Genomic DNA, 26631 nt, shown 5'->3' with positions numbered 1-26631 from the left:
GAGTAAACCTGAAGCTGTTAGATAGACTTCATCTGTCTCCAGAATTTTCAGCTGGCAGCAGCAGCAGCAGGCTGCCCCCCTTCATGATAACCAGTGCTAGAGGGAGGTGAAATGCTTTGCCAGATACTTGCTGACAGCAAAGGAGAAACGTGCAATTTGGACAAATTTGTGAATCTCAAGTTTTACTTCGGCCTTTGATGTGTATTCTTGAGAACAAACCTTTGCTCCCGTCACCTTTAGTCTTGTGTTTTTTCTGTTCTCTGCTGTGGCCTTGCTCACCTTAACGAGCCATTTCAACAACACCGTTTCAGCAGTTCCTATGGTTCATCGCAGCCTTTGTGCAGCAACTCAAAAATTCACTTTTTTGAAGGTGAAGGACAGAGAAATATTAATTTATGTGGTAATTGGACTTGACATCAGCAAGACTGATGAAAATAATTAAACGATGGCCACACCTCTGTGAATTGCAAAATATCTCTGTTTTTAATCTAGGATAATCAAGAGCTGAAGCAGATCATGCTGTGCTACATCTCATCACAGCTAGAGTTCATAGTATATTCCTAGTTCCTTTGGCTTTCAAATGTAGTGTCTTCTCTTTTTATTTTTATTTCCTTTCTTTTTTTTTTTTTTTTAATTAAAAAAACCCAAACAAAACAAATAAAAAAGAGGATCCCTGACATAAAGCTATCCTGGGACTCAATTTTATTTCAAATTGGAGGGATTAAAAGCTTTGGAAAGCTCACCACAGTTTGTGATTCAACCCTTCAGGCAGCTGTTCCAAAGGGCTAACGTATTTTGCCATGTACCAGAGCAGTTCCAGAGATAAAGAGCCATTCAGCAAAGCCTACAATTTTGGAAACCCTACTGCTTGCAGCAGAAAATCAGCTTCTTTCTTTCAATTTTCACTGGGATTCAGTAAAAATTAAAAAATAGAACATATAAGAGTATGCATCCGTCACAGGATGTTTAATCAGATAAATAAAGAGAGACCCTTATCCAACAAAATATCAGTCTAAGACTTTTATTCCAGTAGCTTTGTCTACAAAAATTGCTTTTAATCACAGAGGCTTGATCCTTGAAGCAGAAGGCCGTCGTATGTCTTCTTGAAGCTCAGGAGCCTGCTTTTGCCTCTGCATTATTCCAGTTATTCCTAAGCAGGTCCAGGGGCAACAGGTTATATTTTTGTTGGAACAGTATTATAATTTGCTTTATGATGGGGGAAGCAGCATGTGTTGCTTTGTGCCAGTGTCATAATGCTGTAATTTCCCCTTCAACATTTTCCAGAGTTCTGCTTGAAGAGAGAAGAGTCAGATACACCTTATAAAGCACACTTTCTATATAAATAGTATACGATATACCTTATTTGGCCCTGGTTTAGAATTGTTGCCGTTCTGTGGTAGCTGTAATGGGTCTCAGCATTTTGTCTTAGATGCACACTCATGCACGTAGCACGATGGAGGGTTAGGAGAACATACAAATCCATTATTCATAACAGATGTAACTCTTTATGAAGTTAGTACTAAGAACACAAGATTATTTATCTATTCTGTTCTTTCTTAGTCCCTAAGAATCTTTGTCTGTTTGAACACCTGTTGCATAGCCTTCCACAGGGATTTTGAGATTTGGTAGGAGCAGAGCCCAGCATCCCCAAAGCAGGAGCGACCACTTCAATCCACAATGAATAACATCAACCGGTGTTATTTTGATTGTCATCCTATCAAGTACTTAGTGATAACACTTGCCAATAGGTTTTCTTCCCAAAGAAGGAGCCTTAAAAATGTTTAGTCCTGGATAATATTGTACAAGAAAGGGTAGTATCTGAAATGTTTACGCAGGGGGAAAATTAGATCTTGTACAGCCAGATGTCCTATGCTTACAGTCATAAATCCAAACTTGGGAGCAAACAGGTTGCTATTTTCCCCGTGATCCAATTTAAAAATGCTAACAGGTAATTTTTAGAAGATTTTGACTTGACTTTAAAGCCTTTCACTTACATTTTAGCATGGAATGTTACAATGGAATAACTATGCACAGCAGTTTGGACCAAAAGTAAGAAATTGAGGTAAACAAAGAGACAACAAAAGACATAGAAGGAGTTCACCTGGCATGGTTTAGTTAAGTCTACTGCTTCTCTTAGCACACGTATTTAGGACATGCTGAGTGGTGCTTTGACTGGATGCTACTTTCTACAGCAGAGATGTTAATCACAGAAGCGTCTCTCTAAGCAACTTAAATCTTATCTGTTGCAGCTCTGAATACTGGTCCTAATGAGCAGTGTGTGGCATGACAAACTGCACAGTTTCTTTTATGTCTCCAAGGAAGAGTCTGAGGTTTCACACAGGAATCAGCCGGTTGATTGCCACAAATATTTCCATTAAACTTTTCAAAGGCTTCAGCACTGCTTACTGGGGAACAGAAAAAAAGAATCTGGTTTAGAGGAAGCAACAAGAAATGATGTTTAGCAACAGAACACGATCAAACATTCCAAGCACACTGTAAATTTGACTGTGGGTTATCAGCTGAGTGAATTACAGCATATAACCGCTAGTGCTCTGTAAATCATGCTTATCTGATGGCTCGTGAAAACTTGCTTTGTTTCCACCGATAAAACTCGATTTCAAGGAACCCCGAATCTTCATCCGCATTGCTCAGGTAAAAGTGAATTTACCTGTGTGCTGGACACATTCCAGTAAGTCTTACTTCCACAAATAGCTACTCGCTTAACTTTAAGAACAGAGTAAACCAATTGTGTTTGCTGAGATTACTGATATAAGCAGCTCCATAGCAGTGTCAGTTTGCGGCCAACAGCCACACGCAGTAGAACTGGACATCCTTACTCTGGCACGCTCTCAGCAGCAACTTAAGGCTTTATCTGAGGATTTAATCCATTGCTACTACTTCTATCCCTTCACCAAATAATTAGTATTTTTAAAAAAGTTAACCAGATAGTGATTTGATTCTCACATCAACATTCTTTTTGCTTCTTTTCCTTTGCCCTGAATTCCTTAAAAATATGATGTTTTCAATGCAGAAGTTGCACTCCATACTCCAAAGTGCTCACAATCAAAACAAACACACAAAAAAATAAAAAGAAGAATGTATTCTTTCCTGGCTGGGAATGCAATGTGGTTCTTGACTTGTACGTTGGTGAAATGACAGGCAGTAATCTTTCAGCACTAAGTAGTAAAATGTTTTATAAATCTCTTCCCCACCCCCAACAAGATCAAATTAGAACTCAATAACAGATCCTTTTGTAACCTTGTGATGCTATACCCATAAAAAGTAATTTTTTGGTCAAAAATAGTCCAAGCGGTTTAAGCAGAATTCAGTGGACTTCTATTCTGGTGGCAGATTAATCTATTTTTTCCATCTATTTTCAATTTGCTCCATCAAAGGTGCTTCCCACAACTTGCCTTCCCTGCCACTCCCACCCTTTTCATTCACTGTCTCTGCCTTCATTAATTGAATGGGCTATACGGGGTATTTGTTGTCTAAATGAAAATCTGGAATAGCAATGAGATAATTTGTGGGGTTGCCAGATGTTTACAAGAGAACAAAAAAAGACTCTTAACTCAATTTCTTTCTCTATATCACTGCATTTATATGTTCCAGAGTGGAGAGAATTTGTTGGTAACTTGGTTTTCTGATGCGATACCCTCAGGTACCCTTAGCTTTCACTTTGAGCAAAAATAGCAACCTTGAGAGGCACAACTTTTTTCTGACAGTGAAAAGAACCCCAAACAACCAACTGACAAAGACACTGGCAAAATAGAATTAGTATTATATTCAGTAATTTTCATTAGCACAAACTAAAAGTGCAGACATATTAATTGTGAAAAAATGTATTTAAAATAAAACAGTCCAGAAGGCTGTTGCTCTATCATATAGATCAATAACTCAGAAGTCCAGTAGCTATATAATTTAAACCAAAAGCCCAAAGAATATTTTTTGCCTAGAAGAAAGCTACAATTCTCAGGTCTTTCTTCAGTTTTCTTTGAACTAAGATAAAGCTATAAATAAATACCCAGCATGACAATTGAGATAGGAAAGTTTTGCTCCTGAGCCTCTAAAAGATGCCAGCAAAGGTTCCCCAAAATTAAGAAACACTTCAGTAAAGTTCTTTTTTTGTTGGGAGCAGAAATACAAATTCACCATCACCATGCATGTGCAGACTTCTCACATGCTGCAAATTGCCACTAATTGAAAAACAAAAAAATAGATGAAGAGCAGGAAACCATGTGCTGCAACTGTACTGGGTACCTTTAGGAGTCTTTAGCAGATTCTTCGGGTGCCTTCTCCTCCTCAGAAACTGAAAATGGAAACGAAACACCAGTGAGAAATATTGAAAACAACTTATTCAATGACATATTCAATGACATATAGTCAAGTAAGTTGTTTCCTTTAGTCCAAAGGATCCAAAGGATCCTTTGGACTAAAGGGATACAATTTACAAAGTCATATTAAGTATACAGACATTTTTTCTTTTAGCTTTTTGATTCTAGTTTTAAAAGAGTTTAGAGGCCAAACTTCTAACTCTTTTGAAAATCTCCGCAGTGACTTTAACACACGTTTTTCTTTGCATTCAATTACATCATTCAGCTTCAATAGCAATAATATAATATTGTTTATTGCTCCATCGAAACACTGCAAGGTTTATTAATACCACATGAGCTATGTTTTTCTTTACACCCATGTAATTTTAGAAAATTCCATCTTTCAAATTAAGTCAGATGTTGAAAAAAATGTGTTACAGGCAGCACAGGGAGAATTTCTTGTTCTTGATGAAGTTCACATCTAGCCACTTACTTAGCAGGGCGCTGAATTCAACACACCACCACGATCCAACTTAAGAACAAGGTTCTTAAGAACTATGTTCCTACTGCACAGCATATCATTTCAGAACTAGATTTCCTGCTAACACTATGATGCCAAACACAGCCAGCACGGGCAGCCACACTGCACCACTTGAGCTCTGCATGCTCTTGCAGCCTGTTCAGTGCACACAGCCATCAGCTTTTCAGGGACAAGGCATTTCAGACCCAGCTGTACTCTTGCACCTTCTGCAGTTTGCCACGACTCCTCAGCATCAGCGTCCTGGCTCTCGGAGGCTGTGTCAGAAAGCTCTTGAGCTGCTGAGGCTGCTCCTTCCTGGCCACTGTCTAAGTTTTCCTCAAGGGCAGGAGAAGCTGCAACATCCAAGACTTCACTCACAGATTCTATGAATCAAATTAGAGAGATAATTGTCTCCTTTTTCCATTCACCACAGTAAATGACGGTGAGTAGTCAAGGCTCACAAAGCATGAAGGACCTGCCTAACATACATGCTTGAAGTAACTGAAGACAACAGGATCTATCAGATGATTAAATTCTATCATGCAAATAAAACTTTGCAAGTGGAATTCCAGGGAAAGTCTAACTCTTTCCAGCACTGGGGCAGAGAACTATAAACCTGAGCTATTTCCATAGACAAGTACTCTCTAACATATTCTCTCTTGCAGATACTGTTGGGAGTTGTTTCAATTTTTATTTCTGTCAAATTATTAATGATGTGCAAGAGGCAAATGGTAAAGTTTCCATGGAGATATAATCCTGGTCAGATCAACATATTACATATACACTCCACATAACCATGGGTAGTTTTAATGTAGAAATATCCTAACATCAGACCGAAGGTTCAAGATGCAATTCCATGGTTGCCAACTAGCCGTTTCTTAATGCCTCCTTTAAGCATAAAGCAATCTGTCTGTATAAAAAGTCTGTAATAAGTAATATATCTCTTTACAGATACGCTCTGCAGAGAGAGTGAACATATCACTCAGCAGTTGCATGTTAAATTTTACTTGAGTAAATTCCCCCTTACCATGTTCTTCTAGAACCTTCCTGTCAGAGGTCTCCAACATTACATACCTCAACTGGTCAGTGGCATAAGGTTTGCAGAGACCTTCTTGTCTGTTAAATACAGCTAACTAAGCAGCTTCATCAGAGGCTCAATAAGTGCAGTAAATAGGAGTTTTATAGAGCTAGCATCCCATGCCTTTTTGCAAATATTACCCTGCAGCTAGTTAAATACAGCATATTCTGTATATCAACTATTTCACTTCACTTTTCAGAACACTGACAACATTTCGAAAAAGAAATTTTCAGGAATTGCTGCCTTTGTCTTTATAGGAAACAGCCATGCAATTGAAACAGTATATTTGAAACTTTAGATATTTTACAGCAAGCAATGCTTGATGTAATGCCATATACCTGCTAAGGTAAAAAGCTGCTGGGTTTGAGTTTGTAGCATCAAACATTCAGCTTATATTACTAAAACCTCACTCTCTGGTTGATAGTTTTTTGTTTGTTTTTTTTTTTCCTCATGAGTGTTATAATTTCTTTTGCACTAAGAAGAGTAGATCAGGAAGCAAGTGGAGGAAGTGACATGGTCTTTCCTGCTTTTTAATAAAATCTCATTTCCTTTGGATGGGAAGTGTGTTTATTTGTCACATATAGGAATACCTGCCCTGAAACCTAACATTTAACACTTACACCACTTGTACTGAAAAATTTGTCTCTGGTCTGAACTTTTCTCTATGCCTATCAGAGAGGCAATTTACTGCAACAAAATAGGGATTCCTCCCAATGTGTCCATTCAGGTCTTTGTGGAGTGGCTGTCACTCCCTAAAATACAAAGGCACTTGTGGGGACAGACATTGCATTTTGAAAAGTTGTGTCTGTAGTATGAGTGTACAGTGTTTATGAAAGAAATTGTCCTTGGTTAGTGCAGAAATCTCCAGCTGGTACTTTTATTTTTATTCAAGTGGCTTTCCCATCCATTCCTGGAGCACACGTGGCTGGATTTCCCGCAGGAGCCACATTCCTGGTGCCACAGCTGAAGGGCTGTTTTGGAGAAGAGAAAGATGGCAGTAGCTGGTGCAAGTGCAAGTGCTCATGGCAACACCAGACAGGGCAGCTTTCACTGGGTCATAATCCATGGCTTAAGGCATTATCTCCAGCAAAGACTCACACTGACCAACAAAGACCATTTTGGCATCAGTTCTTTGTCCTGTTGCAATTACAGCCAGCTATCCAAGTGTCTCCTGGTGCTTTGGACAACATGGGATTAAGAAGCAGTCTATAACCTCATGAAGACTATTCTGAGCATACATTTGACACCAAAACAAATCTCATCATATTTTTAGTGGTCCGTACATGTCTTGAAACAAGTGCTCTGTATCCCATTCACAAGGCCAACGTGTTTTTCTCTGTCCTAGGGAATTGCTGTGATCCCAGGGCAACACCAGACAAACGATAAACTGGCAAGCTTAGAATGAGTGCCCTACCTATTTCAAATTCGGGAGTGCCACGTGGGCTCTTCTATGTGAGGAACATCAAACACACTGCCTGAGTCCCTCGCATCTTCTCCTACTGACCGCTGGTAGCACAAATCATCACAAAGCTTAGAAATATCTCCTTTTTGTTTCCCTGGATATTAAATTTAACCTAAATGCTATTTCACACTCTCTCTCTCTTTTTTTTTTTTATAATCTGTATGCATTTCATTTTTTTTCAATCCAGTTTAATCTCTCGCAGTTGTTCCATGTAAAATCCTACAGTAACACCCTATTTCATACAAGATACTTTAATCTATGCCTGATACAATGATGACTCATTTTCCATAATCCCTGGACGAAGGATTTTACTCTTCTGTCTGTTCAATTATTGCAAAGTTGTTAATAAGCCTGCCATGAAACTCTGCAGCAATTAACAGATGTAACTGAAATCACTTCTACCTTTGGATAGTTCAAATACTAAAAATTTAAGCTTCTTTAGTTTTTCAATATAGTTGTAGAGGAGTTATAGAACCTTAATTAGTTCTGTGTCGTTTCCCGAATGATGATCAATTAGAAAATCTGAAGTCCCTGTATTTCCTCATGCAGTGAAAACTACAACCCATTTTGTCCATTTACACCAGCTTTTTTATAATTTCTACAGGGTGTAACTAAACAAAATAATCTCCCCTCTGCAACTGCTTCTCTGCCATGAGGACATGTGGTATTTGAATGCTATTGATATTACACTTTCCACCGAATGCCCCAGATGCTTTATCGTCCGTATAGCACAATACCCCTTCTGCTCCTAAACATCTTTACCAAAACACCCACCTGCAGCATTCCTGTCAAATGGGTCTCAGTCAAGTGATGATTTCACCCTGACCCATACAATTTAAAACCTGCCATAAAAGGGAATGTTCTTGGGTTTTAATTTCCTCTTATATTCACAAAGGTGGTGTTCGCTGGGTTTTTTCTTAATTCTGTAGGGGGAAATCCCCCCCCACACACACAAAAAAATTAATTTATCGATAGCAGTGGAATTCAATAGCTTCATAATTTTCCTGTTTCATAGAGGTTTGGTGTGTTGTGACACACCCTCCCCCCATCTTAGTAGGATATTACTCTACAGAAGGTATACAGAAGGTATACTTCACAGTTTCATACAAGCTATTATATTGGCAGCAAAATTCTCTGCCTCTATGTTTAATATTAGCCACTTTTTCTGAAAATCAGATTTTTTTTTTTCTTATGGTTTTTCAACAGGCATTTGTCAATTTTAAGTTTTCCCCTGGGATAAGTAGCTACATCCCAGTATCACTGGCTACAGCTTTCTTCAATTTTGCTAGGCATTTATGTATCCTGTAGCACTTACATATCTGAATTAGGAGCTTAACTGCCTTGTGATTTTAGCAAACAACAACATAAAGGAACTTCAAGCCTCAGAGAAATCAAACTAATCATGTCTACTAACTGCAGGCAAGGGGCTAGGCTTTGCATATTGCATCAACAGCTGTTGCCAAAGCATTCAAAGGGATTTGAACATGCCTAGGATTTTGAGGACAAACATCCTCAAGGCTAGTTAGAGCCCCAACACATACCCACTGTGCAGCCATCTGTGTCACACCCACTGCTTATATGTAACAGGGAACCCTCACCAAAACACCACCTGCTTCTGCCCAGGACAGCTACAGGCACCCCCAAGTGGTCTTTAGCTCCTCTGCTTTAGGAGAGAACCATTTTGAGAAGAAATAAATCCTTCCAAATTGCGCATGCAGGAAGAGAACATGACTGGGCAACCATCAGGAGCACATTATACATGCACCACATGCAATACCAAACCAGTTCTGTTCTGTAAACACATCTGGTTTGAGTTGAGTAAATAAAGTGGAGGAAATTGATTTTATAGACAAAAGGAAATGGTGTTTTTGTTTTGAAAGCTTGTGTTTGGTTGGGGTTTTTTTTTAAATAAGGCAGCATCATCAGACAGCTCCAGTAGCTTATTAGCACAATGTCCAAAACCAGTTCCACTTAGAAATGAAATTTTTAGGAAACTATCCCTATCATTTCAGTGGAAAAAATTCCCCCCAATAACTGCTTCCTGTGTAAAGTAGTTACTCCTGCAGTCTTTAAAGACAATTTCTACTCTTACAAGTGCTACAGTTGCAGCCCTGAGAGCGAGTGCAGGACTATACATTCTGGGGCATTCGCAGCAGAACAGAAAGCAGTCCAAATCCTGGATGATTCTGCATCCTCATGATGGTCAGTTGAATTGTGTGAGTATTAGTAAGCTCAGCATTCCTCCAGCAGAACAGAGAGGAAAGATAAGCAAGGACCTGTGTGCCCTGTGTGACTGATTCATCTTTGCTCCAGCTGCTAATAAAAAATAACACACACTGACTGACTTTCTCCTGCCAATAATAAAGAAAACGCCCCAAACATGAATGGACTTCCAGAGGGCAGATCCTACTGCCTGCACAGTGCCTTCCCCCCAAAGCTTCTGAGCCTTTAAAACAAGCTTTGCAACTTTCCCGGGGGAGTTTTTACGCGGAATCAGCCTGGATTTTTGTCTGGGACACAAAGCTCTAGGGCAAAATTAAGGTAGCTCACACTTACAGTCATGTCCTACCCTCTAATAAAAAACATGCTATGGCATCACCCTGAAGCAGGGAGGTGGAAGGGACATATGGAGAGAATCCACTCGGCACTGACGATGATAAGTGGGATCTGAAACCTACCACGCACTTGGTTCTTGCAAGCATTTTTGTAGAAGATGTTCCTGACAGCATTTCTACAGGGCAAATACTGTCAGGCTTTAGTGTTCAGCGTCCATAAAGCCGGATTTTCCAAGCTGGGCTTCATCCCACACACCACACGTGCTAACAAAGCTAACCAAGCCAACTCCCGGTGCCCCAACACATATTGGTTCACACATCAGCGCTGACCACACTTCCTGAAGGAAGTGGTAGGATACATGAGGCTGGGGAGAAGAAGAAACAAATAGTTGACTTCTTTTCTCACTCTACACATGTACAGTTATGTCAGCAGTGCCAAGAGGACCAAGCAGAGGAGTCCAGAGGGAGGAGTTCTGGCCCTCTGTCTAACCAAGCTTGGACTACTCTGGGAGCAAGGTATTTTCCCTTTGTTACAACACTGAGGTCTCTTGAGTGCCAATTTAAACTACTGCTTTAAAGCTTAGAGCTGCCCTTCAGAAAAAACCCAGCCACATTAATGTGAGGGTCAAGTCTTTCCACTTCCACTGAAGTAGCAGCTAGTCAGCAACTAACGAGCAAAACCTATTTTACATGCAGAAATAAATGATTTTTAATACCTATTGATACCAAGTTATAGATGAGTGATTCAAACAGCCTGTAGACTTAATATAAATTATCTTTAAATCTTACTGGATTTTAAGTTTTTACCTTGTATTTTTAAGTGGCTTTGTAAGTATAAGTTTTCCTTATTTAAGATACAGACGGAAAGGTTCCTGTTTGCGTTTCCAGATTTTAAAATGAAAGATATATTCAATTTTTTCCTTGCTCAGGGAGAGGTGGGGATTCCTTCCTGCAGGACAGAAGTTTTATAACAAGACCATACAAGATGACCATGGCCTTCTCAGGAGTACACTCTGTATTTTTCCCCTCAGTTTTGCAATTTCCCTACCAATATATTTAAAACTAACATATTTTAATTCTAATCCTAATCATTTGATTCATTAAAAAGTGATGTTTCCAGTTAGAAACAACAGCAAAAATATTTGAACAGGCACCAGTTCCCTGCAATTTTTAAAGATATTTAAAAATATGCTTTTCTGAGTGAAACATTTAACTTAAAGCAGCATCCTTCATATCATGATTATTTTTTTTCCTAAGCCATGAAGATGAGGCTGGTATCTGTAATGCACAACACCAGGTCCAATTACTTCAAAAAATATTCTTTGCAGAAGAATTTGGCTTTATAAAGCTAAAATAATACAAGTTAGCCAGCATAATACAAATGGAATCCGCCTGGAGCGCACAAACCAAAGCTGGAGTACAAAACAAGGCTTTGATATTTCAAGCTGCCGATAACACAACCTGTGTCACACACCAATTCCAAAGCGGTGGGGGGGGGAGAAGTCAAATTTAGTTGTGAAAACAGAAATATTTTACTTATAGTCTTTTTAGAGACCCACTTATACTAAAGTGCAATGCTTTTGTTTACATAAAGCTTCCTCACTCAGACCCACTGAGTGTCTTGGGACGTCCTCTGAAATGTCAGGACAGGCAGAGCAAAATACTCCCAGTTCCTTCTCTTAGTTTAAAGACCTGCTTTTAGAAAACTGGCAGTGGAGCAGAATTAACTTTGAAAAAGTCAAATTCTGCCATGTTTGAAAAGTAATTCAAGAATGTATTTGCAAGAATCTACAAACAGAGCACAGCAAGCTGGGAGGGGGGGAACGACTTGCTGCCTTAAAATCCAACCCAGGGGAGAAGACAGCAGTAGCAGAAAGAAAACGTGTTTCCTTTTAACAACTTCATCACAGCTTCAGGTCACATCATCAGCTTTAGGGAAAATGGAAAGAAATTGGTTCCACAATGGCTTTTGTTCCAAATCCTGAGGTAGCTGTGACAGCTAAGGTCCCCTTCCATCCTTTCATCAGAAGCCACCTGCCACCCCAGGCACAGCTTACTTGGCTTCAGCACCTCCTCCCTCTGTTCTTGGGGGCTCAAACCACCACCAGCCACATCAGCAAGAGGAACAGGGGGAAATCATAACCACTAAGGCAGCTTGGGAGAAAATAGACAAGACTGTGCATTTGTCCCTGGAACAGGACCAAGCGCTTCAGGTGTCATTGGCCAGGAAGACACAGGGAGCTCAGCACAGAGGGCTTGGTACCCACCAGGAATATCTCGCCCACCAGGAACGTCACTCAGGACCACCTGGAATACTCTCTCTCTCTCTGCTCATTGGCATTTCATTCAGTGAACATTTAGGATTCTAAACAGCTACATCAAGTTATCCAACTTACTCTTCCAAAAGAAAAACCACTGAACACCTAAACATTGGGCTTAAAAAGCAAAACATGTACTGGGTGGTTAACCACAGACCAACGCCTGCCTCTCTGTGAGGCGCTGTGAAATCAGCACTTGGGCTTCTTCACACAGGGAAAAATAAATCTCTCAGCTCTACATGCTAAACAGAGTCAAGGAAACAACAATTATTTAGAAAAGCACTGATTATTTGTCAGTCTGATCAGTTCCTTGGGTGCACAAGACAGGAACTAGTGGCTGGCAGCTGCTGAAGCCCTTATTGTGCCAAGATATTTCTTGTGGAACTGCCCTGGCCTGACCATGCTGTTGTTTGGACACAGCATGAAGGCAGCCCCGACCTTCCTACCCTTCCTACTTTGCAACAGCCTGCTAGAGCCCACAGGTATCAGGAGTTTTCTCCCCTCGGCTTTTCAGCTATTCCGTTGGATAAACCCAAACCAGAGGCTGAGAGCCCAAGGTCTTTGGGAAACTGATGAGCAGAGGAAGGCTGGGATTTCTAATAATCCTGCCAGTATAAAAATCTGACAGTTTTTCCTTTTTGCAATCCCATCCATAAGTAACCCAGATAAAAATCCATGAGGTCCAGCTGAGAGCCTAAACCATGGCGTTGTGAACCACATTATTAAAAATAAAAATGTTCTTCACTCCATACAGAAAGAAGAGAAACAAGTTCAATCAACCAAACATGTCATAGGTTGTTTGTGCCTGATGTAGGTCACTAGTCCCCAAGAAAAGCCTCATTAGTTCATACTAATGACCAGAAGACTCGCTTCAAGAGAACTCATTCTACAATAGATGCAAAGTTAAATGGATTTTAAAAAGGTTCCGAGAAGCCTGTAATGGTCAGGAAAAAAAGCATAACAGCGCATGTCACGTTAATCCAGAATAGTTTATAAAACCTCATATAATTTCAAGTATTTTGTTTTATATTCTGTAACGTGGGTTTGTAGCAATGAGAAGCAACTCGCATTGTGTTCATTTGTTTGTTTGCTTTAAACACAGAATCATGTCTAGTCACTGATTGGAATGGATCAGGAGGAAAACGAGTGCAAGTTAATATAATCAGCATATATGAAAATGCACTAATAATTTGATGTATTAAATCCTCCAGAATGTTCTAAAAAACCTCCTAATTAAGTTAGATGTTTTCTTAAACGTTCCTCATACAAAGTAATGCAGTTTTACCCACTTAGTTTTCAAGGGAAAAAAGTTCAATATGTTATTTTTCATAAAGTATGTTTTTCTCTGTAATGAGAAACATTGCCCAGAAATTAACACCGAACCATGCTGGTTTGAACTGCCACCCCAGGAGAGCAGAAGGGAGTCCCTGTTGCCATTTTTTCCTCTAAACTTTCACTAAGAGTATTCCTGTGGGTGCTGTATTTACAGGAAAATTTCAAACACAGGTAATAATACTTAAGGTAAAGTAAATTTCAACAGTTTTTGTTGTTCAAAGTGAGCTCTTGCTTTCCAATTTAAATACAAACAGTTATTTCAGGATTCTTTTCAGGTCTTGACAATGAGCTGTAAATGTTAGCAAAAGCAGTAAGTCTATTTTCCCCTTAACAATGGCAATCGTTTAGGCATTATTCACTGTATGTGCTTTTACCAGCTTTCATCTTTCCTTGAGAAGTTTCTTGTCTCATTGCTCTAAAATAGACAAATAGGAAGACAGTTATTTTAGGCAGTTCTCCCCCATTTATTTATTTGCACTCTTAGCTGGGAAGCTCTAGGGGGTTTTCCCTTTTACCAAAATCTTCCTCCTCCAAAGCATGTTGTAAAATTCTCTTTTCAGCTAAGCCGCTCAAAAATGAAGAGTCTCTCCATTTACCAACTTAGGTCTTCAGATGCTCACAACTTTTACAGAGGTCTTTTCTAAATATTGTTCACTTTCTTCCAACAGGGATTTTCCCATTATCCTATGATGACCCATCTACAAGCTTGGTTTTATGAAGGAAAGACAGAAGGAAAAGCAAAGAGACTGGTGGCCAGTGTATGCCAATCAGAGAGATAAAAGGTAAGCGCAGCAGTCCAAGACACAGATAAAGAAAGTGATAAAATGTGAAACAGAAATACCCAATGGAAATTCCACAGATACAATGCACCCCCTGTAGGATAATAGTCACACAATTCAAATTTCTAGAGCCTAATTTAGCTAGATTAACCTACCATACTCAATGAAGCGGAAAATAATCCTCATTCCTCCATCTCACAGAAACAAGTGCCTAGAAGGATGTGTCTGTTCTGCTGAGCAACGTCATTCTGAAAGCCTTTGAATATGATCAACTGCAAATAACTCTGAGGACTCTTCGGCCATTTTCAAAGCACTTCTAGTGTCAGCAAACCCAGAATTTGGTAAGTTACCAAGCAAAAGCAATGTGCACTGATCATGCCAGGCTTTTTTTTTTTGTCTGCTTGGCATCGCTGTGCGATTGGGTCAGCAAAAAGTCCTGTCCCGAAAGCAGTGACTCTTGTCCAGAGCAGCCTATATTTGTTTCTCTAGGCTGCAGACAACTGGCATTGTAATGTCATTTGAAGCTCGACATGGAAAGCACTGGCACATTCACACACTAATCCTCCCCAAACCTAGTCACTCACCCAAATGGTATTTGAAATAACAAATGGAGAAGAGACCATTTCCTTTTCGAAAATTAGAAAAGAACCTGTGCTACAGAAGTCAGGAGTCCCAGAAAGCATGGACGGGGGCTAATTGTTTTTGTTATTCCAGTTGATAATGCCAAAATTTCAAGCCTCAACACCAGAGTTGGAGAAAAGTTTATAGTGGCAATCCAAAAAACTAGAAGTCACAACCCTGTCAAATCCAAACAGCAGCTGGCCAATCTGTGCATTTTATAGCATTTTGCTATATAAAGAAAAAATAATCTTAATTTATGGTCCCCAGACCCAGAGTACACTAGGAGGAGAACAGCAGGAACTTAACCAGCATCAGGCAGTGGCCAAGAAGGACAGCTGAAGCAATAAAAAGGGAAAGAAAATTAGAAATTAGAGGAAACTAAAACTTTGGGAACAGAGTAACATGGCACAGTACTTTTCTGGGCTACTGTATTTCACAGAATTCCAGATCCCAGTAGTGGATTATAAATTGCTTAAAAAGAGGTGAGGAGAAAATTCCAGGCAGGTACAGTTGTAATTAACTCTCTGAAACAGCAGTTACCCTGATTAAGTATTAAGCATCTGCTTCCAAGTCTGGGCTGGGAAGTTTTTCTGTTTGTTTCTTTGATATTCATTTTGGTTTGGGTGGCATTTTTTCTGCACATCCAGGTATAATCACACACTCCTGCTATCTGTATACATACCATAGGTATATATACTGGAGCTGAACACAAGCTCCATTATAAATACTCTATATGTGTGTATATATGTGTATATATATATATATATATATATGTATATGTGTATACACACACATATACATATATATACACACATAGGGAGAGTATATATATATAGATATATATACATATATATATATATACACTCTCCCTATGTGTGTATATATATGTATGTGTGTGTGTATATATATATATATATATATACACACACACTCTATTGGCACCTGGCACTTCCAAACCTTACAGAAAACCTTACAGATTAAAACAATTGCATTTGAAAAAGCAGAGGTTTGCTGGTAACAGTAAAAATATTTGCACCTTCATCTGCAGAAGTAACATCAAACTGCCAACAAAATTAACAAAACTTACTTAGATAAGTACTTTTTTCCAAAGTTCTCAATGCAAAATTCTTCTCTACCTCAGTAAAAGTGGAGATACACTTTTTTTCCCCCTTTAACTGGAGATAACACAAATGATAAAGATGGTTGAATACAAAACTGAAAGGTACATCCAGAAGGATTTTAATTAGAAATATAATTTTTTTCCAAAAACACAACAGCTGTTGTCTGCAAGTAGGCACTGAGCAAAGCTGTACAGAGAGTGCAGAGAACTTTTGAAACAAAACCCCCATCTTCTTGTAAGTGCAATGCCAGTGAAAACCAGCTTCTACACAGCTTAAAGGAAAGAGATACCAGTTTAAGACCACGTGCTGCTTGTGACCTTCCTTCCCGCGACCACAACTCCTCGGAAGAACTGCTCCGGGGTCTGTTCTCCTGCAGGCAGGGCCAGGAGGAGGGGAGCGGCGAGCACTAAGGTGTCCTGGCAGCTGGAGCCTCTCCGGCCTCCCAGGGCAGGACTCCGGTTACACAGCGCTCACGGGGAGCTCCAGGGACGTGACCTCGTGCGAACCCCTGGCAAGGTCCTCAGGGTTCACCCTTGGCTGGACACACCTGTCACCAGCAGCTATTTACAGCAATCCTCACTGGTGGCCAGCGACACAAGGGGGGCTGTGCTCAGGAGCAAGTTTTAACGCCCCAGGAACACCAAAGACACTGGGCAGTGGCTGCACTGGGGAGAACACTCCCTCGCTTTAGTTTCTCGACGGTTTTATATCCCACAGGTTTGTTTCTGCCAGCTTTACCACGCAGCAAAGAATGACCACCGCAGCAAGGTTTGACAGAGGACACCCGAGATGACCCTCAGAGTCCCCTGTAAATCTCAGCATAAGGGAAGTGTGGTTCTAGTGCTGTTTTCCTCACTATGTTGCCAGAGAAAATAGATCTAAGAAATCAGTGATTTCTAAATAGCTCCTCCACTTCCAGACAACACCAGCAGTAACTAACAGCTACAAGACATATTGCCAAATAGGGATCAGTAAGAACATGAAACCACTGTGTCCAGAATGGGACCCTCAGACTTAATCACAGAATCATCACAGAATGGTTTGGATTGGAAGGGACCTTAAAGACCACCTTGTTCTAACTCCCCTGCCATAACCAGGGACACCTTCCACTAAACCGGGTTGCTCAAAGCCCCAGTCAGCCCGGCTTTGAACACTTCCAGGGATGGGGCGTCCACAACTTCTCTGGGCAACCAGTGCCAGAGCCTCACCACTCTCACAGGAAAGCATTTCCTCCCAAGATCCAACCAACTTGTGCACAGTGTTCCTTGGGGAAGATACTACAGCTGCTTCTTCTTCAAAAAAAATGGCAGAAATACTTACCATACAGAAGCTCCCACCTTATCCAACAATTAACAGTTATTCCTAGATAAGCACTATGAAAGGAATATACAACCACTACCAAATACAAGCAAGTGCTTACAAAATTGAAGTGAAATTTTGCAATTGCTCTGTGGAGCAGGTAAACTCTGCAAGACATTTTAAAACATATCTCTTAGAACATCTGCTTCTTTTCTAAATGAAATGGTCACTTCCACAGAAATGGAAATTTTTAGGGTTCTAGATATTTTAACTTTATAATAATTGCCTTACAAATATTTTTACATGTAAGCAGTGATAATCACTACCAAGATACTTACTTCTACTTTCTACCAGCTGTATAACTTATAGCAGATCGGGCTAAGTATTGTTTTTAAATGTTATTTGCACTGGATTGTTTCCTGGACAAGCACAGGAGTTATTCACACTTGAATTAAAATCCCACTCATATCTAGACCTTTCACAAAGGCATTGGAAGTGCTGCGCTATTTCTCAAGTTCATCTGTTAAAAAGGCAATTAAGATGCACCCATCCCTCCCTGGAGTCACCAAGGAAAAAGGCAACAACAATTCCAGAATCTTCTAACACCTTTCAAGGTACTGTGACAACCTACCATGGACTAGCGGACAAAATACCTTTAGCCTCTGTGTTTTAGATAGAACCTCTCAAGGTTAATAGTTAAAAAAAAAAAAAAAAAAAGGAGTGCTAAAAAACCCCAAAACAAAATAAATTATATTCCTGTATCTTGTGCAGATTACAGATAGGTTTGCATTTGCGTTATTATGATTTTTTTTAAAAGCACAGTAAACCAAAGTATTTCAAACACCCTCACAGTTCAAAATACTGAATATGTTGCCATCAATCAGTTTTAGAGTTTAACCCCAATCTGAAGTTGTACTGTATTTTGAAATTCTTATCTAGTATATCCTTAAAACTGAGACCATGACAGCATTTCTGTTGCTATGTAAGATTCTGTTGAAGTTACCTTGACACAGATATAATTATTTAGCGTGATTATCTTTGGAATGGCCAGTGAAATAAAGTGTTTAGATTTCTTAACAAACCCTTAAGAACTAGGTCCCTGAAACAACTGTTTAACTGATCATATTACATGCTCAACTTAATAACAGATATTAAGAAAGAGAAATAGGATGGGGTAGTAAAATAAAGGTTTCATTCTACTTGCTTTAGACAGTAATTCCGGTGCCAGAGGCAGGACACTTTCAGAGACATTGATTTAATAACCTTAATTACTTTACTCTCATAAAATATGTCAAGTTAACACCTGAATTAGTTTTCACTGCAGGACAAACTCTATTAGGAACACTGATGTTTGTTCTTAATGTTCTGTAAGAGGCACAACACAAGACACTCAAAAACCACATTCATAAGTTAACCTTGCACTGCAGCAGCTTCTGAATTAGCAGCAACTTCCAAATTAGCAGCAGCTTCTGAATTAGCAGTAGCTTCCTGCTGTGCTTCCTCCACAGCAGGGGTTGCCTCTGGAGCCAGTAAGTCATTCTCCCCTCCAGCTTCTGGGGATTCCCCAGAGCTCTCATCCTGTGCTGCGGGTCCAGCACTCTCATCCTGTCCTGCGGGTCCAGCAGCATCAGCTGCATCGGCCTCTTCCGTGGCTTTCTCTGCTTCAGTGACTTCATCCGCCTCTTCATCACCTTCTAAGGATTTATTTAATACAACAAAGAGAGTAAAATGCATGCATGCAACAAAAGTTTCATCAACTGCTTTTTACCACCATCCTCCTTTAAATTTAAAATGGGAAGCTAAGCTTTGGGATCAGAATAAACAGGAAAAAACACAGCAAAAAATCAATAATTAATCCCCCCATATTGTCTAATGTGGCACTAAAAAAATGGTTGTTTACAAGATGAGGAAACCATATTCTTAATTACCGAGCTTCATAACTGCTTCAGTGGAATAAGAAAAAAAACTGTGGCTTAAAGCAAGTGACTCTAAGAGGTGGGAGTGCAGGGAAGGATAAAAAGGGACTTTGCCAAGTGCTGCTTCAAACCCACTCTGCTGAAAGAGCCAGTGATGATGCTATCACAGGTGTCACAGCGAGCACGACTCCTGCCCTGTTTGCACCCAGCAGTGGAATTAACACACTGGGAATAAGACATTTGCTGACCTGCTTGGAAGCTCTCCCAGCTTAGAAGCGCTGCAAGCCAAGGTGTGCCTTCAGTTTGCACAGGGATGTTTTCAAGGTGGCTGACTTGGCTGCCAATTGCTACAGTAATGCTGAACCCGAGAAGTTAACAGCTTTCAGATGGGTTTGGGGCCTTCTCTTGCCAAAGGCGCTCTGCCATTTCTACTGCCCCTGCTTTCTTTAAAGACATACTGAATGCCCTGTGACCTCTGCGAGATCACAGGGCTCACATAAGAAGGGCAAGGTCTGCAGGGCTGAATGAAACCCTTACTGAAACTAGGTGTATACAAGTAAGAAAATAACTTGCTAATTTTAAGTGGTCAGGATTCACTTTCTTGAAGATATGACCACTTAAGACTATTTTCTTCTTACAAGTCCCAACTCTCTTTAAAAGACTTGTCTACACTGCTGTGGGTCGGCTCTTTAGAACCTGAAAAAAACCAGTGTTTCCCTGTCATGCATTACTTCAAACTCAACTGAGACAAGTTAAGAAAAACTAACAGCACAAAGCAACAAAGATGCACAACCACCATGCAGACATGCACTAACACCAAGCTAACAAAAGAAAGTTATATACCAAGTGTTCATCTCAAGTCCACCACTAGAACCAACTCACCATGGGAAAAAAAACAGAACTGGAAATAAAGTTTGTAATATAGTGTAAAAACTACGTGAGTATTGAAACAAAAGAGCTTAAAGAGACATAGTCAGAATTTATTTCATTCTTTTATATCTGTTTAAAAACTAAACAGATCGATTTTATCTCTTGGTTTTCTTTTGCTAGTGCAAGTCTACCTTTTTGTGTTCAGGTTTAAAGGCAAGTCCTTTCATTGCTAAGTAAATCAATCAAAGCTTTGCATTATGCAACCTGATCATGTCCCTTTAAGAAAACACCAGATATATATAAAAAAAACAACTAAATTCATTACACAAAGAACAGACTAACAGCCAAGCTCAGCATTCAGTACACTTTATTGGACAGTCAGATATAGAGTGCATTCATCCAGAACAGCCAGCTTCTCCATCTCAGAACTGCCTTCTACAAAGCAGGTTCAGTAATAAGCTCAATATGGTTTGGCCTTGCAAACATAGGTAGTTCTTTTAAAGTCTCACAAGTATGGAGTTTTACAATAGAAGGTATAAAGTCATCCCAAGGTAGGCTGCAAGGTACGCAATGGTGAACGACTGTCCTTTGTTTGTATTTAACTTCCTCGGGTTTGGAAAGAGATTTCCCTTGTATTTTAGTCTGGAAAGTGTAAAAGCAGAGTATAGATTAGAAAGATTGAATCAGCTTGCATCAAGTTAAAAAGAAAAGTCATAGCTTAAAAGGAAGGAAATCAGGAACAAGTTTAAAGGAGACACACACAAATGGAAGACAAAACTCAGTATTTGCTAAATAAGCAACTAGAACGTTCTGCAAGCCAAACATCATTTTACAGTTCAAATGATGTCCCAGATTTTCTACTGCTACTTCGAGTCCAGCTTCCGCCAGGGGCTTTTTACATCGCCCCCTAAATTTGAGAGTAGCCTTCAGTTAAAAAGAGCTACAGGAGATTTGCTATCAGATATTTTTTTTTAAGTCTGAAATCATCAATTAAAATACAATTAAGTATAACTGCAACCCTCTAATAAACAAAGAAGCCCCAAATAGGATTTGATTGTTTCTTTTGTTTTGACAGACTTGTTTGCTATGTACAGTTCTCTGTAATAGGCATTTTGGGTTCGGGCACAGGGGGGGAATCTTCCCCTGGATCAGAAACCACAAAAATCCTATGAGAAGACTCTCTCTCTGATCAGCTGCTCCCCAGCATTAAGTTCATCCACCTAGGAAGTTCTTCAGTTACGATAACACACGCAGCAAACATGCTATGGACGTGCTGTTTGATGTGCTGCTTTTCTGTCCACCACTTCATATGGTTACTAGCCCTGTTTTAGATCTTATTTTGAGCTTGATTTAATGTGGCCCTAAAAATATATCAGATTGCTATGAGAACGGAATTTTCAGCTGCTTTTATCAGCAGTGCTTGCTGAGAAAAAGTGTAAGGACTGACTCTAAATACTCAGGGAAAGAAGCTGCAGTGGCACTTCTGGGAAAAGCAATACTACGGTAACAATTTAGAACGAGATACACACAAAAATGCAACTATGCAGGGAATGGGGAAAAAAGGGGGAGGAAGAGAGATGTTATCTTTTTTGAGAAGGCACGCAGAGGGTTCTGTAGGAGAAGTAAGAACGGAAACCTCTTTAGGGAATACACAGTTGGGAATGAAGAAGGATTTTTAAAAAGAGCTGATTCAACTGTAGTTTTGTATTGTGAATTGGAATTAGCTTCTCAGAAGTCCAACTAAGAATTCCAGGCTGAGCATTTATTCAGAAGTCCAATTTTGAAAACAACACAGGAAACAGTTTCAACTGTGTTCACTGAATGGCCTTAGAAACGTTCTGGACTTCTTATGGACTTCTTCCTATCAATAAAAAGGGAGGCAGCAATCATCTGCCACTGGCTCTGACATTTATGTGAGTCACTAAGCAGCACAAAGCATCAGATTATGGGATGTCTGGAACGTACCCAAATTCAGAATTAGGTAAGTTGCAGAGCACTGAGTACTTTTCTTACCCCAGCCTTGGGCCACACAGGTTTAGCCTTCAGTGGGCCAACAGCCCCACTGACCCTGCAGGTATATCCCACTCCAACATTTTGGCAGGCTAGGGTGAAAACTCAGTACCTTGCAGAAGTGAACCTTAAGAGAAAGGAGGGGACATGCTGATACCATTGTGAGTGCACTGGGACATTTGCTTAATGCTTCCGCATCTACTGTGTTCTTCTGACTGTGGCAGTCAGAATGGAACGAGGGTAACCCTCACTTCTGCCCTGAGCAGGAGGATACCAGGTCAGCGGGAGAAGTTATATCCTTTGGTCCTGGTAATTTTTTTATTTTAGGGACAAGGAAGGATTGCATTAAAACTGTGACTGAATTCTCAGCATTTAAAGAATGGAGTTTAAAAACTGTATTGCTTACAGCTGCTCAAGTAAAATGAAATTAAGGTGTTTTAGCATTTTAAATCTTGAAATCTGTAATTTTAAAGTCCTAAAACCAAAGGATGTGTTGTGGAAGTTCAAGGCTAACAGCTTCAAAAGAAATAATTATAGAGGCAGACGATTCAAATCATGTTCTCACATTGAAAACAAAGTTTAAACTCAGCATACTTTATTCAAATCTATTCTTTGTGTGCATGCAAATATATTAAATCAATTCCCTAGATGTCAGCATCAGAAAAAATAAAGAAGAGCTTGAACTGCTCTGGCTTTAGTAGTTTATTTATTTGTTTAAATAACAACTAAATAAAAATATATAAAGTTCCTTAAGTAATTTTTCTAATTGCTTTTCCTAGGAAGGCCATGCTTGCCAAAGTTCTATCTTTTACATTAATGCCACTGGAACATTAATTGATGTAGACAGAGAAAACATTCCATTACAAGTATTTGAACTAACATGGTCTAATTATTCAAGCACGAAGAGCTAAGTAAGGATTTGCCATACATTTATGTAGTTCCTACTTTTCATTTAACTCTGAATCAAAAAGGACAAAATCAAAGTTTTGGGACAAAAAAAATTGGTCCAATTTAGAATATTAAAAAAAAAAAAAAAATTAGGGTTTTTTTTTTCCCCCCCCTATTGAACTGTGTTCCCTGATGGCACATGTGGCCTGGACCCAACCTGTTGATTGAGAAAAAGATATTATCTTCTCCCCCACCCCCTGCCAACAAATGAAAGAACAAAACTATTTTGACAGCATTATGCATCTAGTCAAGTTTCATTAAGCTTCCAGTAAATCCACAGAGACTCTCACAGGTGGATCAAAGGCCAGATTCACTGCCTTAATACTAACGACATTCCCCAAATTTGTGCAGCAGTAGCTTTGTAACAGAACAACGCTGCACAACCACCTTTGTTTTGACTCCCACTCACACGGTTCAGACAAGGATTTGGACAACGTTAAGGCCCGATTAGACAGTCCAGAAATCTGTTCCAGATCCTTGTGTACCCAGTGAACAAGAGAGAAGAACTCAACTCACCCTTCCTTGACCAAGGGTTGCCTTTCCGCCCCTCAGCTCTCTCATGAAGAACATTCATATGCTCAATATACCTGCTGCGGGATGAACTGACTTGTCTGTAGCCCTGAAAGGAAATTACACCTAAACTTATTGCTACATCCCTACAAAGTTATCAAACACAAAGAGGGGAGAGGAAGAGAAGGGTTTTTAAGCAAGTGCTTACTGCCCGTCTTAAAAGGCACATGAAATTTATGCTAAGCAACGTTTTAAAAAAATTAACAACCTGCCATTCATATTTCTCCATTGTTAGAAAGCAAATACAATATACCAGGCACCTTTTGGAGTGCTGCTGTGTTTCAGGAATTGAAAACAGTGTTTTAAAAGATAATTACCATAAGATTATTATTATTATTATTATTATTATTATTATTATTATTATTATTATTATTTTCCTAAGGTGGTAAACATGTGACAGCAAGAGAATTTTTTATTCCTCTAGATATGCAATCAAACAAGTTCGGTATTTTGAACAAATAGCTACTTACCATTCAAGAGGATTTTTTTTGTGGGACAGGGAAATAGGTACCTCCCTGGGATGTGCTAATCACTATCTCAGATCTTGGGGAAGAGGGGTGGATGTAAGCTATAAAATGGAGGATTTAGGGATGTGAAGCACAGAATCTGAGATATTTAGAAGCAGGGAAGAGAATGGTTACTGAAAAGCTTAACAAAAGCAGATATTTACATAACTTTAACACTCTTTTTCAAAGTAACTAATGTTGTTATTCTTTCTTTTTAGTGCTCAAATTAACAAGGTTCATAATCTTCCCCTTGCAGCTTCACACAGCTTATTTCACATCTGTCTCGCCCACCTTGAGATATTCCTAATGTTTGTGGTTGATAAGAAGAGGCAAGAGGTTAGAGGCAGGTGCCTCACTCTAGCTTTGGACACATTCATTTCATATAGTTTTAAGTATGCTTTCCACTAGGAAAGACCCAGCACTAGTTACCGAAGCAACAGCGAAACAGGCAAACAATAGGCATGCAGGTTCACTAGTTCTCTAGACCTGATTTTTAAGTCAGGCTGCATTCAGCTCTATGCCACAGTGTCTACATTCTATCGACCATTTGAACTTTGACCATATTCTTTAACACAGAACACACCTTATAGCATGCCAGCTCAGAAAGCACAAACAGCTCCACCCCAAAACACTTACATAAAATAAACCACCAAAAGCAGCAGCACCAGCAAGGAGATAGATAATCATACTCTCTCCAGAAGAGCCAGGAACACTCCCAGATGACATCTGGCGAAGAGGTGCTACAAAAACCATTAAGTAAATCGATGTAAAATGCTGCTAAAATACGATCACAAAACAGAATGATGGAGTCTGAAGACTATTTGGGACAGGATGATTCAAAAAGACGCAACAAAACAGAGAGGTACAGCTTATTGACATCTCCTACAGCTGAGCAACACGGGGCGTGGTGCCCAGCTGAAGGAAGTTCATGGCTGAGCTCTTCCTAAGAGTGTGAGTTCTTCTCTGAACTACACTGTCTGCCATCAGCTGCCAAGTACTGGATAGTCTATAGAGACAAAAAAAGTTAAAAAAAAAAAAAAAAAAAAAAAAAAAAATAAAAAAAAAAAAAAAAGAAAAAAAGAAATGTAGAAAAGTTCCCGTATATAAAAGAATTAGTCTGTCCTTATTTGTTATGATCGGCAGAGGTAACAAATTCTCTTCAGTTTACTAACAGAGAATTTGAAAAAAAAGCCTTTTCCTTTGAATTCACATGCTTTTATTCCCGAACAGACTGCTGACATTTTGATACATAACCTTAACCTCATGAAATGGCCAGCAGGGCAGATAGGTAGGATTACACAATTTTATCCCTGATTGGGTACACATTGACTCTAACATCAGTGTTACACGTTTCATTTGTGTCCACTGTTCCTGCAGCTTTGATGTTTGCTATAGTCTTCGATTCATCTATATACCTCAAAAAAAGACACATGAAAAACACACGTAACTCTCGTGGTCAACAGAGCTTTCAGCTGAATTTCCTGACTTGATCCCAGATGAGAAGCATCTCATCGAAAGAGTGCTCAGGAAAGATAAAATGGCTCTGAGCACTGCAACTGGCAGCTGCAAAAATAGTCGCAATCTCAAAACGTTGACATCGTGTGCCAGATTATGTTTAGCATCATCTGTCTCATGACACACTTCTCGGACTCCTCTTCAATAGCCAGGCATCCTAATGGATTTCCTTACGTTTATATTGTCATTCCATAGCAGTTTCTCTTTAACCCTCCTACCCGAGCTTTACGGCTATAGAAGGAGAGTGCACCAGCGAGCTGCCATGCTGCCATCACCCAGCACGGCTGGCAGGGATATTTTTTTTTTTTTTTTTTTTTTTTTTTTTGCCATCGGTTACACAACCCCTGATGCGCCAAAAGCCATGGCTGCGGCACGCCGGGTGGATCCCCGCTCTCTCGCAGGGCCGGCAGTGCTCTCCCGAGCGATTTGTACCCCGCCATTCCCTGCGCTGGGGAGGGGGCGCGAGGGAATGCAGCAGCGACCCCTCTCTTTGCCACGAACCGAGGGGAAGGGGGGTCCCGGCGGGCTCGGCCGCCCAGAGGATCGCCCGGAGCTCCGGGACAGCCGCTCCCTAGAGCCGGGGGGTGCCCGACCGGCCGTGCCCGGCTCCCACCGCCCCCGCCCCCGCTGCCGGCCCCGCGTCCCCGCCGCCCGCCTGCGACCTTCGCGCGTCCCCTCCGCCCCTGCCCGTCCCGTCCCGTCCCGCCCCGCTCCCTCCCGGCCGTCCTGGTGACCTCCACCCGCGCTCGTACCGCGCTGCTTGAGGCGGCCGGCGGCGGCGGGAGTCCTGCTCAGGCGGAATGCCAGCGCCTGCGAGGCTGCCCTGCACAGGGACATGGTGGCGGCGGCAGGGAGCGGAGCGGAGCGGAGCGGGCACTCGGCTGTGCCCGTCGGA

At 40.4% G+C, this 26631-nt stretch overlaps 1 protein-coding gene across 6 annotated transcripts; it reads right to left on the bottom strand.

Moving 5' to 3' along the window:
* Positions 1 to 995: 995 nt before the first annotated feature.
* Positions 996 to 26631, bottom strand: MGARP (mitochondria localized glutamic acid rich protein). 6 transcript variants are annotated; one of them, XM_027885699.1, is made up of 8 exons: positions 26489 to 26631; positions 24858 to 24961; positions 23662 to 23764; positions 18868 to 19095; positions 18817 to 18831; positions 5058 to 5216; positions 4261 to 4309; positions 1006 to 2405 (listed from the first exon to the last, which is right to left on the bottom strand). In XM_027885699.1, the coding sequence occupies exons 1-7, from the start codon at positions 26571 to 26573 to the stop codon at positions 4263 to 4265; spliced, it is 741 nt and encodes a 246-aa protein (XP_027741500.1). In that variant the 5' UTR covers positions 26574 to 26631; the 3' UTR covers positions 1006 to 2405; positions 4261 to 4262. The 6 variants fall into 6 exon arrangements, 5 of the variants coding, with proteins under 5 accessions (XP_027741499.1, XP_027741502.1, XP_027741500.1 ...); XM_027885698.1 differs by having other exon boundaries at positions 996 to 1288; positions 18817 to 19095; XR_003571434.1 differs by having other exon boundaries at positions 1006 to 2406; positions 4179 to 4309; positions 18817 to 19095.

The sequence above is a fragment of the Empidonax traillii genome, unplaced genomic scaffold, assembly GCF_003031625.1.
Source record: "Empidonax traillii isolate 1590-97213 ecotype Southwest subspecies unplaced genomic scaffold, ASM303162v1 scaffold170:size2694500, whole genome shotgun sequence".
NCBI lineage: Eukaryota > Metazoa > Chordata > Aves > Passeriformes > Tyrannidae > Empidonax > Empidonax traillii.
This window is presented reverse-complemented; position numbering and strand designations above follow the sequence as displayed.